The 15,408-nt window shown below is 34.2% G+C and overlaps 2 protein-coding genes across 8 annotated transcripts in view; one reads left to right on the forward strand and one right to left on the reverse strand.

Annotated features, from left to right (window-relative positions):
* Window positions 1-367: 367 nt before the first annotated feature.
* Window positions 368-14,882, reverse strand: RBM11 (RNA binding motif protein 11). 7 transcript variants are annotated; one of them, XM_039855056.1, is made up of 7 exons: window positions 14,711-14,869; window positions 11,307-11,469; window positions 9,535-9,607; window positions 8,405-8,487; window positions 7,622-7,718; window positions 6,442-6,481; window positions 4,817-6,011 (listed from the first exon to the last, which is right to left on the reverse strand). In XM_039855056.1, the coding sequence occupies exons 1-7, from the start codon at window positions 14,804-14,806 to the stop codon at window positions 5,724-5,726; spliced, it is 840 nt and encodes a 279-aa protein (XP_039710990.1). In that variant the 5' UTR covers window positions 14,807-14,869; the 3' UTR covers window positions 4,817-5,723. The 7 variants fall into 7 exon arrangements, with proteins under 7 accessions (XP_039710993.1, XP_039710997.1, XP_039710990.1 ...); XM_039855059.1 differs by lacking the exons at window positions 4,817-6,011; window positions 6,442-6,481 and adding an exon at window positions 368-1,591 and having other exon boundaries at window positions 14,711-14,874; XM_039855063.1 differs by lacking the exons at window positions 4,817-6,011; window positions 6,442-6,481; window positions 8,405-8,487 and adding an exon at window positions 1,445-1,591.
* The window catches only part of LIPI (lipase I), a 51,772-nt gene continuing 51,220 nt past the window's right edge, over window positions 14,857-15,408 (forward strand). Inside the window, exon 1 of the mRNA XM_039855055.1 lies at window positions 14,857-15,031. The gene's annotated coding sequence lies outside the window, so the exon portion shown is untranslated. The remainder of the gene's footprint in view (window positions 15,032-15,408) is intronic.

Raw genomic sequence — 15,408 nt, forward strand, 5'->3', positions numbered from 1 at the left:
AAAAGAAAACATGATAGATTTTTTTCTTAATTTTTGATTGCGAAAGGCTTTTTGCATATGATAAAAGCCCCAGAATCCATAAAGAAGACTGACAGATTTGACAATATATTAACTATATGAAATTAAATCTTCTGGAAAGAAAACACAAAAAAGAAACTGGAGAATTATTTAAAACATATATATCTAAGAATTGATTTTCTTAAAGTGATTTTAAAAATCAGTAAACAAAACTTCTTTTTAAACCTGATACATTGATATATTGACACCAGTTTTTATCTTCTCTTCCACCAAAAATTTAACAAAATGACTAAACAAAAGGATTAAAATAATAATAATGATAATAATAATAATAATAACAATAATAACAATAAGTATTAAGCCAAAGAGAATAAGAGAAAACAGTAAAATTTTAAATATTCTTTAGGTATTTAAGAAAACCAACCAACCAAACCAACAAAAATCTCTCTTAATCATACATCTTACTTGAGTTATAATCCTATTATTTCCCACCCATTTTACAGCAAGACATTTGAATAAGTTACCTCTTCTTTCAGTCTATTTCCTCTATTTTCACTTGAAATCTCTCTGATCATGCTTTTGCCAAAATCATTTATCTAACATGTCTAATATGAAGGATCACTGCTAAATCTCAGAATCAATTCTAAGTCTTCATCTTTCCTGGCCTACTAATAATATTTGACACAACTAATCACTTCTTCCTCCTGGAAACACTTTGTTCACTTGGATTCCCAGACTCTACATTCTTCTTCTTGTCATTCTACTTTATTGGCTGTTCTTCCTCATTTCCCTATGGTATGAATCTCCCTAAAGTAATCCCCTATGAAAACTAGCAATACTCAGGGCAGAGTCCTTAGAACTCATCTCTTTTCTATCTACATACACTTTCTAGGAGATCTCATACATTCTTAAAGCTTGAAATCTCATTGATGTGCCAATAATCCTAATATTTAAGACTTCAACCTAGACTTCTCCTCTGGACTCCAGATTTGTGTGTACAAACTTCTTGATCTCTCCTATTAGATTTCTGGTATGCAAATAATAATTAGCATGTCCAAAATTCTGCTCCTAATTTTCCTCCAAAACTTGTTTCTTCATAGTTTTTTTCCCATATCAATAAATGATAACTTCATTTTTCCAGTTACTCTGACCAAAAACCATAGAGCCACTGTTAACTCTATTCATTCTCTCTTTTCCAGTATTAGAATGCTTAGTGAATTGTAAGCTCTACCTTCAAAAATATGCAGAATTTGCTACCACTTTGATCTAAGCAGCCATCTTCCCTTGCCTGGATAATTTCAATAGTCTCAATATTTCTGCCCATGTCACAACTTCACTCCCACCCCCCATTCACAAAGCATCCCCACTAAAAGTCAAAGTCCATATAATGGCCTATCAGGTCCCATTATCTTCTGATCTCATCTCTTCCTTGATCAACTTCATCTACTACACTGGCTTCCTTCTCTTTCTTCTAAGCATGCTTCTTTTTGGGGTCCTTTGCATCTGCTGTTGCTTCTGCATGGAGTGCTCGTCCCTCAGATATACACATAGCTCATTTCTTCTCCTGGTGTGGCTTTTTTTTTAGGAGGTAAAAAAGAAATTTGTTTATTGAAGACAAGAGGATGCAAACAATATAAAAATCAAAACCTTATCTGGTTTTAATTAGCTTTTCTTTCTCTTGTCAAACAGGAGTGGGATTTTATGTGTTCATATTTCAAGGGTCCCAATCTGCTCATGAAATCCTTATACAGGCGGCAGCTGTGGGACAGAGAGATTCCTTGACTCATTGGGAGAATTCTTATCAGGGTGGAAGTAATTGCTCAGTGCTTCCTCCTTCTTTCTTTTCTGCTTCATGTATACTACAAAGTAGTCATTGCATGTGATGGTGAGCCTAGCAATTAGTGAAAATAAGCTCTGGAAGCCCACTCTGCCTTCTCGTCAAGAGAAAATGTAGGGTCAACAATGACTCCATGATTTTGGGTCCAGGTCCTTCATTATTTTGTCCACAGCCAGAGAGTCTTTTTGATTTTCCAAAAATCCAGGAAACTCCTTTTCCATGAATACTCTCAGATCCTCCTTTGTTAAGTAGCCTTTATCCCCAGAAAATTCATGAAATATAAACATCATGGTTTCCATGGTGTGTTCCATTTGAGATGGCATTTTGGTGAGGTCTTGGTGGGAGGTGCAGCAAGGTCACTCGGCTGGCTAGGACACACTGCCAGTGAGCAGAGCGTCAGGGCACCTCAGTAGGTGGGGGTGGGCAGAGGCAGCCTGCTCTGGCTTTTTAATTCCTAATCATATCGCTATATATTTTTTCCTTCACAGTTATTAGTTATTAACATCCCATCTTATATTTCATTTTATTTATTCTATCTTTCTACTAGAATGTTCCACAAGAGCTGGGATATTTTTATCTTTTTCAGTTATTGCCATATCCCAAGTCCTGTATCTTAAGAGGATGGGGTGGGGCTGGGGGGTGATACTGACAAGAGGCAAGTCGTTTAAATTTGTACCAGCTTAAAACTTGGAGCCATTCCTCTTAAGGAGTGAACAGCAGGACTGAAAATGTGAGAACAGCTGACAGTCACTATAGAAAGCTTTTGGGACTTCTAGATCACGTGTGTGTGTATGTGTGTGTGTGTGATTCAAGTGATTGGCTTCCTCCTCCCAAGATTTTTCTTCTAGAGACTCTCATGCACTCCCATTGCACTGTTTACTTCAATTATAACATTACCCAGAAATTGCCTTTTTAACTGTCCATCTATGCCAGTAGACCATAAGCCCTTTAAATGTTGGAACCATACATTTTCAGTTATGTAGCTGCAGCACCAAAATCTGTGTTTAGAATATTGTTGACTGATTTGTTTAATGAATTGAATACTCCAAGCAGGGAGAGCCTGAATTAGGTCACAATAAGCTAAGGCCACTTAGAAATAAAGGGAATTGTGTAGAATAACTCCCAGTGTTTTATTATGCAGGAGAGTCTGCAATGTTTCCTTTATGATTAACTTGTTGGTGGGATAAAATCACTGAGGCTGTCAGGCTGGGATAAGCAGCTGGGCTGAAGGTTACTTTCCTAACCAGGATACTACCATTTTTCTTATATAGAAATAGAAGCAAATACATTATTTATTAGGATTCAAATAGTGTGTTGGACTGATCAATAGTATTCACTTAAAATATATTAGTTTGTATCCTTACATACTGGTTATGTTCTTTAGTTGCAATGCCAGTAGCATATGTTTCTTAATCCTTATAAAACCTGTTGATTATATAACAAGATGGTATTGGAAACTCAAAAGGAAATTTTACCAGGAGTCAGAAAATAGATCACTTGTTCTCACTTGCTAGGGCAGCTTTTGCATGCTCATGAAGTGATTTCTGCAGGTTGGGCATGATTGGGGATAAAGAGACTTAGACCACAGTCAGGGCAGCATTTGACCTTGTAGAACTCATTAGGATCAGGCAGAATAACATCATTATAACAACCTAAGAAAATACTGCTTAGCGCAAACTGTGAAGGCTGTGCTCATTCAACCTTCCTGGGCTTGAAGTATAAAGGCAGACATCATTCTTTTTAAAAGTATATATTTTTAACCTTTTGCAGTAAAATATAATTTTTATGGAGATTTATATATTAGCTTATTTTCAGCGAAATCAAACCCAGGCTATCAATTCACTTTTCTTAATGGGAAATAAGAACTTGCAGTTCTAAGATTTTAGTTCATGTAACAGTATTTCTGATGTAACTGGCTTTATTAGAATGTATGGAAATAGAAAATAGAGGTAGAATATGGACACCTAAAGATTCAAGGGTATGTTTTGCACTCATCATTTTGACCAACTTTAATTATAAGTAATTTTTCTCATTTTTCCATTGCTTGATGCATTACAGAAACTCATTTAAAAAACGAGAATGGATGATTGATTTTTGTTCTCAAATTCCAAGTTTCTTCTAGCATTTAAAGTAGAATGTGCACATTACATTAAAAATAGATTTTGAGAATAGAGAATTAAAATTGTAAAAAGAAACCCTCTAAGGCAAATAATTTAAGTAATTTCAACTCAAAAACATAGTACTGGGAAAATTGATCATTTAAAATTACATAGGATTGTAGATGATATGAACATTTTAAGGGAAGTTTTATATTTCTAACAACAAAAAACATTGGGTAAGTAGATGACTCTGCCTTCTGTTTGGTTCAAATTGATTGATGTGAAGTTAATATTGAGGTATTTCCTGCCTTAATGACAGAAGTTGCAAGAATTCCTTGCAGTTCTAAGATTTTAGTTCGTGTAACAGTATTTCAAGACAATCTTCTTACAAATATGCCACTCTTACTTGCTAAGAGACATTTCTCATGTACATATTCCTGTAATGCCAATCACATTGAAATTTAGGGGTAAGGTAAACTGTAAGGTATAAAAATTGAATAAAAGGCTGAAGCGAAGTTAATGCATTTAAATATATATTACTTTCTATTTACACAAATATATTTTCCCTTTGGTATAATTCTAAATTGCAAAAATGTGAATTTAAAAGGAAAAAAGTTATCATTTCCAGTTTATATATTCAGAAACATGAAAGTATATACATCAAGCTATCAAGCAGTATTTAGATTTTCATGTTGATCAGATGGAAATACTCTAATATTTACATTTAAAACTTTACTGCACTGTATATTTATAAAGTTAAATTCAGTTACTCACTTTGCTAAAAACATATTTATTATTTTAAGTAATATTTCTCAAGTGCTATGCAACATGCAAAAGAAATATCCACGCATAGTTTTTCCTATTAAATTCGATGGGTTACTTTAATTGAAGATGCATGATTGTTCCAATTAGCTTTAGTAAATATATTCACAAATTTTAGTTTATGTTGAGCTGCAAAGCTAACAAAAATGTCCAAATAAACCAATAAATTTACATGTAGTCTATCTTCTAAAAATAAAAGAATCAAAAATAGGAAACTTGATGTGATATTAAATATCATACATGAAATATTTTATTGTTCATTTTCAAGACTTAAATATGTCAAATATACCCTCAAACTCATTTGCAAAAGAGGTGGATAATAAATTCTGACATAGCCAACTATTTTTGTGAAATACAATAAATGAGAAGAGACAGATATTCATGTTCACATACAATTGTATAAAAAGAAAATGATGCTAAAACTAGCCTGTGATAATCATCTTTCCTTTGGTATCACTGTCATATATCCTCATTTTGTGAAATTAACCTGTAAGGCTCAGAAATAACATATTTAGACATAAAAAATTGCTTGCTCTGTCTTTGTTGGGAACCACATGCAACTCTTAAATATTTGCACTAGTTTCATTCAGAAAACCCACCATTCCATATAGGCAACAATCCAGGACAGCGTAGTGCCTTATCCATAACTGCTCAGTGACTTTTGACTGAGAGTTTAGTGCAATTTCATCATCAGTACTGAAATATAACAACTCAAAGTGTATTTCTTGCTGACAATGTGTCAACAAAACCATTACAAATACAAGTAGTACATTTTATTATTGTTTTTGTCACTCAAGACAAAAATTCAATAGCAAATCAGATGTTATATTATTACATATTTCAAAAAAGAGAAGAAAGCCATGAAATTGCTTATGTAGTACAATTGATTTTTTTTTTTCTTTAAAGAGCATTATACAAGTACAGATAAATTTTATTTGAATATAATACTAATATCTTTTCTTCTTTTTACACTTTTGGAACTTTTGGCTGTATTCACTTCCTTTATTGTTTTCTGTGCTACTATCACTATCACTGGTTTGTTTTTGCCTCTTTCGTTTCTTCATCTGATAAAGGTGAGAGTCATGTGGTTGTTGGTGAGTCCATTCATAGGAGCTGGGTCCAGCCTCTAGATTTGGAATGTGATTTAGTGAAGGAGACACGGATGTGCTATTAGGAAGTGGTGCTGTCATCTCACAGTAAGGAAGCTGCAGTGCTGGATTATATGCATGCCACTGCTGTGAGAAAAAGACACTCATCTACCAAAACAAGCCCAAAAAGTTAAAAAAAAAGTTTACAGTTTACATGCATTATACAAATAATTATGAGCAAACCAAACCATGTGTTAGTGTAAGAAAGTTAGTGCCTTTTCAAAGTAGAGATGTGGTAGTTGCCTTAAATGGTTAACACGAAGATAGTGTACAGCTTACAGCAATACAGATTAGTGCTGTCCTATAAAAACAAAATGCAAGCCACATATGTAGTTTTAAATTTTCAAGTAGCTACAATACAAAGATAAAAGAGAAACAGGTGTAATTAAATTATGTATTTGATCTCAAAATATCTAAAATATTGTCATTTCAACATATAACCAATATAAAAACTATTAAGGTATTTTATTTTTTTTCATACTAACTCTTCCAAATCTGATGTGCATTTTATACTTACAGCATATCTCAATTCAGATGGTAAATTTTCATAGAAAATACTTGATCCGAATTTACATGACAAGAAATTTACAGTTGAGAAAGTCAATATATATACCCAAGTTCTTTCAAATATATCTAAGTTTTCCAATAACTATATGTTTTAGGTTTTAATTTAATTCAAATTAAAAAAATAAAAAATTCAGTTTCTTAATCTCACATGTGGCTAATGGACACTGTATTGTATAGCATGGTTAATAGTTATGATAGATACTTCTTCGTTTTTAAAGTAGTTTTTACCTCAAATTTCTAACTATTCAAAGTATATTAAAGATTAATAGAAATAACATAAGAGTGTGTATGTATATGTGTGTGTTTTTCTTATCTCTACAAAAGATAAAAATGCTGGGAAGAAGATATGACAGCTTCAGATGAGAACTGGTTGTTTACTAATATCTTACGGTAGCTAAGAAAAGTTTTTTCTAAAAGTTAAATTATCAATTTTCCTTATGTATACAAAAGTGAAAATGGCTATTTAAAATACCTGAAGCTCACAAGTATGTTGGATGTTTGCAAAAGTCTCACCCTGTGAATCAGAATACCTGTGTTATAGTCTTACATCTGTCACTAACAAATTGTACAATCTTGGGCTTGTCAATTAATATTCCTGGACCTCAATTTTATTATGTATAAAATGAGGAGTTGGATGACAACAATTTCCTAAGTTCCACTTAAATATTAAGGTCATAATTAAGATTTCTAGGCCAGAACCATATTTTTGAGAGTCTTTAAAAATAATCATTTCCTAAATTGAGAATCTCTGCCTTATTTAAAAGTTATTTTTTAAAAAATCCATGTCTGAAAGCAATATATTTGTGATTGATGTTTACATTATAAAAAATGCTTCACTAAATGAAATTATTCGATTCTTAAAAATATCTTTTAGTTATTTAAATAACAAGTCTCTACTCGAATTTTATTCCCTTCCACCCCTTCTCTGTTGATGTATTGGCTGTGTGCTGAGGTACTATGTATGGGATTTAAGACAATTGTGGTAGAGCAAACAGCCATCAGTGGGAAGTACTCATAGAAGCTTCTGCCTTTGTCCCAGGTTTAGATTTAAGCTCCATAAGTTTCATATAGTTTTCATATTCACAGTTTGTATCATATTATATATTGAACCAAAGACATATAAAACTTACCATTTTCTGAAAGAAAAAATATTCTTGAGGTAAAGCTGCATTATTAGTTGGAAAGAACTGCATGGGAAGAGAAGGTCTGCCCATGACTTCTTCATTTCTTTGGGGAGGTAAAAGAAAACATAATGAAAAATTAAAATTCCTACCCCCAAAGGTCCCTTTTTCTTTAAAAAAAAAAAACAAAAAAACTCTTCGTAACTTAAAGAAAAAGAACTTCTGTAAGAGAGCTCAGTTAAGATTAATTAACTTTAAACACACATACATAATCAGCTATTATACTGATAATGTGGTGACACAAAGGTACCTTAAGTCTTATGAATTATTACACATTGAAATCTCAATATTTAATCAAATTTGGTTTTCTCATGAGAAAATGTTAAGTAATGTTATACTTATATAAAGACAAAGAAAACTTAGATATGAAGATAGGACAGCAAGTCATTAACAATCATCAAGGACACATTTAATCTTTTATAGATTATACAAAGTGAAAAAAGGTAGACATTTTTTCTCAATTTATTTTTGAAAGTATTCACTGTTTATATAAATTATGCTCTTTCCTAAATGGACTGCTGATGTTAACATGAACCCACATTTGCTGATTGTTTCTACACATTAAGATAATAAGAATCCCTAATTTAAAAACCGTGCTGTCCTCACTATGGAAAACAGTATGGAGGTTCCTCAAAAAACTAAGAATTGATCTACCATATGATCCAACAATCCCTCTACTGGGTATTTACTCCAAAGACTTGAAAACCCATATCTGAAAAGGTATTTGCACACCGATGTTCATAGCAGCATTATCCACAGTGGCCAGGACATGGATACAACCGAAGTGTCCTACGACAGATGACTGGATGAAGAAGCTGTGGTAAATATATACAATGGAATATTACTCAGCCATAAGAAGAGATGAAATACTGCCATTTGCTACAATGTGGATGGACATTGAGATAATTACGCTAAGCGAAATAAGCCAGACAGAAAAAGTTGAAAATCACATGATATCACTTATATGTGGGATATAAACCTAAAAACAACAAATGAATAGGACAAACAGAGACTCACGGACATGGACAGGCCAATAGATTAGTGATCACCAGAGGGTAGCGGGGAGGAGGAAGGTGGAAGGTAGATGCAGTAAAAGGGGTCAAATATGTGGTGACAGAAAGAAATCTAACTATGGGAGGTAAACACAGTGTAAATATATATATGCCTTATTGTTAAAGGGTACAGCTGAAACTTATTGGATTTCATTAACCAATGTCACCATAAAAAATTAATTAAAAAATAACAATAATAAAAAAATAAGTAAAAATTGTGCTGTCCTAAATTTTCAATAAAAAGTGTAATATTTTCTTGTATGGAGAATAAATTCCAATATTACAAATATTGGCTAGATTCTATAGCTAGTCTTCATTAGTCTACTTGCTTCAGAGTATTCTACAATTTTAATGCTAATAATACTAAGGTGAGAAAGGTGAAATTAACTCTTGAAATTAAGGGAAAGGTAGAGACAAAAATGAGGGAAGAACAGGAAGCAGTCAGATGACTAGGTAGAGATTCCGTTTGTAAGTGGTGAGAGTGATACCATAGAAACCTTAATAACAGTATCTCCACGATTAATTGCAACGAGACCTTGGATGTGGTCATGATTTAACAGCTACAAAAAGAACAAAATAAGGAACACAAAAAATATAAATTGCTCCCACCTACTGCTGAAAATAATGACTGAACTTAACTGAAAATATTTTGTCACTTTTAATGGTTTCAGAAAAAATGAATTCCTTAATTTTATCCTTTGTCTAAATGATAAGATTTACAATAGCCTAGAAGACATAAAAAATCTTCCTGGGATAAGGAAGAACACATTTATTTTCTTTACCTTCATAAAAAAAAAATATTTTAATTACCTGTAGCTGTGTGAATTTATCTTAACACAGCTCTCGAAACTTTGGTTAGCTGGTTCAGAAGAGCGAGAACTCCCTTTAAAAAAAAACCACAATAACGGATTAGTTCATGGTACAATTACTTTGAGTTCTAACATTAAACCATAGAAAACTCCAAACCCAAGAGGATGTAGTATTGACTAAAATTCTAAATTTATATATGAAGATATATGAATGTCTTCAGTCTTCCAAGTAATATTTATAAATTGTTTATATTATTATAAATGACTAAATTATAATCAAGCTTTGTCCAAAGCAATGTCTCTACAAAATAATTATATTGACATGGAACCATATAAGATATATGATGTTTTATTCTATACACCTGTAACCTAAAAAAGGCAAATGCCCTTCAATACATTGAATAAAGATGTGGTACCTATATACAATGAAATATTACTCAGCCATAAAAAAGATGAAATACTGCCGTTTGTGACAATACAGATACATCTTGAGATTATCATGATAAGCAAAATAAGTCAGACAGAAACGTTGAGAACTATATGATTTCACTCATGTGAGATATAAAACTGAAAGCAACAAATGAACAAGACAGAGATGTATGTACACAGACAACAGTTTAGTGGTTACAGTGGGTTGGGAATGGGAAGATAAGGGTAAAGAAGGGTTCAAACATATGGCGACAGAAGGAAAAATAAATAAATAAAAATAGCAAATATTCAGTGTTAGTTGCCTCCTGTGTATAAGGCATGAATTCTTTAAACAACACTGACAAAAGCCAATGCAATATTATAGCGGATGCTAAGCAGCTGGCTAGGAAAGTGTCAGAATATAATGTCCTGGCCCATTCTATCAGCCTGTACGAGTTGACGGTATTTGAGAGAGTGATGGAGTCCAAAAAAACACTTTTTTTAATGTCTTCTTTGCAAAAACATTTTAAAAAATAAAACAAAAAGAAGCACTTTTCATTTGCAACAAGGCATTGTTTTGTTATTGTAGTTTTCAGTACAGCAAAAGGAATAAAAAACAAACAAACAAGGGATATATCAATAAGCCTGAATCATTTAGGGGAGGGAGGCAACATAAGCATTGCAAGCATTGCAACATAAGCATAAGCACTGCCTCTATTAGTTCCTCCAAGCATAAAAGGGCTGGAGTATTAGCACAATGTTCTCTGGTCATTTTATCAAAGATGATCAGTTCTTCACATATGTGCAGGAGAAGGTACTTGAGGCCATTTATATCAGGAATTTTTTCTCTACCATTATGAAGGGTCACTCTGCAGCTGCGTTTGGCCAGCTGCTCTTACAGGGACTTATATCCATGGCAATATATAGCATGGTTCCCTAGGAGAAGTACTAAGTCATCCACCCTATTTTCCCAATAATAGGTATTTGATACTATACATTAGCAATGAGAAGAAGATAAGCAAATAGCCTTGCTATATAAAAGCTAGAGTTGTGTGTCCCCTGTTCATTTAGATTTGTTTAATTTATAAAAACCAATAGTGACTATCATAGATACTTGCTGGCTGATACCAAAATTAAGAACATCAAAAATTTTAATACAGAAGAGATGCAATAGGGTTGGCGATATAACTGGCAATGCTAATTAATTATATATCATTATAAATTAGACATGTTTTGAGAAAATTTAATAGACACCACAGGGACATTTTTTGTTCATATGATATATAAAAAACAAAATGCTTATACTTCTGAGAACACTACCACCAACAGTACACACATGCAAGATTCATCAGTAATAGGACCTACCAAATCGATACTGCACATTAATAGGTCTTCCATATAAACGAATTCCATTCAGCAAAGCTATGGCATACGACACTGATTCTGGGTGTTTAAAGCAGACAAATCCAAAAGACTTCGGCTTTCCTTCTCTGTCTTTGCATATAGTCACTTTGGTTAATGGCCCAGCCTATAAGAAACTTAAAAATTATTTTCTCATAAATCTAAAGATTTTTTTACAGTCAGATAAATCAAGTATATTAAATTGTAGACTAAAAAAAGGTTTATAACGCTTATTTCCTATTTGTTTATTCATCATCCAAGTCAAAAGGAAAGAGAGCAAATCGTGTTTGGTTAATTCAAGGTAATAAATTAAGTGTGCTCCAGTTAAAAAATGTTAGCAATAACAGCTTTATGCAACTCTGCTAATAATGTATTTTTCTAATAATAAATATTATACTCCATCACACTTTCTTGGTGTTTTCTGGCCATCAAGATTGATTCATGGTGCTAAGAATAGGAAATTCTAGGTAATAATTTCCAAATCTTAAAAGGAAAGCTATCTTACCCTTCTGTTGGGCTTAACAAAACGATTTAGAGAGCATTTCAATCTAAGTAAGTGTATACTCAATACATAGTTAAGTGTATAACTCAAAATAAATTGACAAATCCAATGTTGGTTATGACAAAAAAACTGGTAACATACAGATTTTTTTTCTGTCAACATGGTGTTTTTTCCATTGAGATATGCTTTAATATGTTTAAGACTTTTAAGTAGGTGCATTATTTATAACAGTGGAAAATCAGAAAGGCTCTAAATCCAACTGGAGAATATCAGGTCATGTTTTATTATTAAAATGGAATACAATACCATATACTGAAAATATTCAGATTGCATCAATAGTAAAACCTATAATTAAAAATATGGAGTAAAAAAGCAGTCAGATATTGTAAAAAAAACCGAGTTAATTACAACTCAGAAAAAATTTACATCTCCACCATGATCAGAGGAAGCACTTACAAACTTATAAACAGCTAAGATTCGATGGTAAACGGCTCAGACTTTTTAATTGTAAAATCATTAAAGAGTGACTGCTTTTCTCTGTAGAGATGAATAAATATGTTAACTGCTTTTAATCTAAAGAAAAATATTATCTTCAAAATAATACTGTATTTTAGGACTCAGTTTTCTCTTCGTTGTCTGCTTTCACAGGGACTGAGTAGCTCACCCTTCCTTCTGGCTTCAAGGGCCACTTCACCAATAAATCTATTTTTCCTACTCACGCCTCTTCTATGGAGACAGTCTGCTAGAGATCTCTATGTGATTGTACTTCAAACTCAACATTTTTGAAAGTGAACTCATTATCCTCAAAATCTCTATTCCAGCATTCCTTAAAAGTGCAAAGATATTAAAATTTACCCTCTTACTTCAAAGGATAATTAGAAATTTGAAAGACACTAGTAAAAGGATAAATGTATAGTAAAACCAATCTTAATCAGGACTTTTCCACTACTGATATTAAATACAAGAAATCACAAAGGGGCAGAATATCTTAATTGTTTTGAATTTTACAAATTCAAAGATATGTCAAAGCATTTTTTTAAGATAAAATTCAACAAGATTCTTGCTTGTAGCAACAATCACATCAGCTTTTACAGTCTTTTTAAATCAGAATGAAACACATAAACTGTGTTGGGTTTTGCTGGGTTGAAGCCTTTCTAAAAGATACCTCACTTTAGCAAATCTTTCTAGAATATAGAAGGACCTAGGCAAAAATAAAAACACATGCTTGGTTGCCTGATTTGTTAGAAGAGATGAACATTTTATTTATGTAGAAATCACAAAAAATGAGAATAAATATACTGTCTTATAGATCCAAACAACTGATAGAGATCCAGTCTCTACTGACTAGAAATAACGTATGTGCATGTGGACCTTTGACTCACCCCAACTTCCCACCCTTTTTGTTTTTAGAAGCTCAACATAAGCCTTCTGGAGAAAAAGAATGATTAAATTTTTCTTTCTTTTTTTTTTAGAGTGGCAAGTTTCAAAAGATATTGGGGGGAAAATAACTATAGGAAAAGACAATTGTTAGAGCAGTTAAAAAGAGCAAGAAAAAGTTTTAAAAGATGGCGAATTATTAGGATAAGCATAAAAGCCTTAAAATCAACAATATTATTCAAGTAATAAAAAGTTTTATGTCTTGGATAGAAAATTGTGTTATCAGAAGGGATTATCCCTACCAAATTGTGTGTACCTATAATTAACCGAGGGGTGCTTTAGTTCAGAGACAAAGGTAGGGCCTTTTGAAATCTAAATAAAGAACACTTTTCACCGCTGGTACTCACACTTCTGGAAATTTAGCATTGTTATTGTTTCCCTTGGAACTTGCCCTTATTCTTACACGGGAAGTAACTCTCGATTTCTCTTCATGTTAGCATTAGCAGTATGATTTGTAATAGTAGCAGCAGCAGAGAGCAGCAAACAGTTAAGTGCCAAGTTCCGTTCTGTTTTACTTGGATTAGTTTATTTAATCTTCAAATATCATATTGTAGATACTACTGCTTCCATTTGACATTTGAGGAAACTGAGGCACTGATATATTCATTTACTTGCCCAAAGTCACATTGCTGATACAGCTTTGCTATATGATGCATTCTTCTTTTGCAGATTATCCTAAATTACAGTAATTAACTAAAATTTTCCCCTTTTAGAAAGACCAGTCTGTCTCCTAAATTTGTATGCCTAGTACTGGACCCTTAAACAGTTAGATGAATCGCTGAATGAGACTATCGCCTTAGCAACTGAGACCTAGATGTATACAATAGGTGTGTTTACAGGAGAGATGAGGCTTAATTCCGGAGGTAACAGGTCTCAAGAGTTTCCGGAATGTCTGCTGGGTATGAAATTATGGAAAATGGCCGGATAATTGATTGGTCATAGTCATGATTTGACTACGCAAATCATCTCAAATCTCACTTATCATACCAGAGTAAAATCAAAGGGCCTGGGGGAAAAGTAACGGAAAGGGAAGCACTTAAAAATCCGTATAGCTCATTTCGCTGGATTTAAGGCGTGAGGATGCTTATCACCCCACGGCAGAGCGTGACTCGGCTGTTTTGTTTTGCCCCAGCACACACACAAGGCCCAGGCAGCCTCCGCCAAGCACTTACTCAGAGCGGAGCCCAGTCAGTGCCCATCCCCAAGACTCTGCACTGGGGACGGGAGTGGAGCGCACACTCAGCCATTTCACTACCCAGCTGCTCACCAGGAGACAGGTACGCCAAGGTCGAACTAAATTAAAATCAAAGCACAGGTTAGGGCGCGAAGGGGGCCGGACACCGAATGGTTCAGGTGCGCCCCGCCATCAGCTGCGCTTCAGGCTCGACGCGCCCCTTCGCCTCCAATGCCCTTTCCCCACCGATGGTACCTGAAGGAACAGCTCGTAAAGGATCTCTTCCCGCACACGGGCCTCTAAATTCCCCACAAACACCGTTCTGTCGGCCTCCTCCTGAGCAGGGAACATCCCTCCGCTCTTTGCCCGAGGATGGAGGAGGAGGTGCCGAAGCCACGCCCTCTTTCCTGCTTGCTGCGCTGCCGAGGCGCGGGGGTGGCGGGGCTGGCGACGAGAGCGCAGGCGCCGGGAGCCAGGCAGAGCTGCTTGGCCACGCCCTTCGGCGCCCCGCGGGGACAGCGCACAGCGCAGTAGCATGCATCTGATCCGGCTGGGGTCGTGGGCGAGTGAGTGAGAGTAAGAAAGATTAGTGTGAAGGGCAGTTTGCCCTCTTGCTTGCGGAGTGCCCTTCGTATTTCCGGGCACGACATTATTAATTGCTTCTGGATTTATTCAACCACTATTTAAAATAAAATGTCCTTAGAGATTATTTAAGTTTTACTAACTGCATTCCAGAAGCTCCCGGGCTAATGGGGGGAGGGTGGGGGTGGCGAGATTAGTTTCCAAAGAGTAAATCATTAAATCATTAGGATTTTAAAATTATAGTCTTTCTTTCAAAACTCTACTATGTGTTATGCTGTCTTAAATGTCAAGTTGGTATTTTCAATATGAGCTCTTTAGAATGGTAGAGATGCAAATATATGAGATTCATATTACACTGTAATATCAAAAGC

The sequence above is a fragment of the Pteropus medius genome, unplaced genomic scaffold (assembly GCF_902729225.1).
Source record: "Pteropus medius unplaced genomic scaffold, Ma_sr-lr_union100, whole genome shotgun sequence".
NCBI classification, from domain to species: domain Eukaryota; kingdom Metazoa; phylum Chordata; class Mammalia; order Chiroptera; family Pteropodidae; genus Pteropus; species Pteropus medius.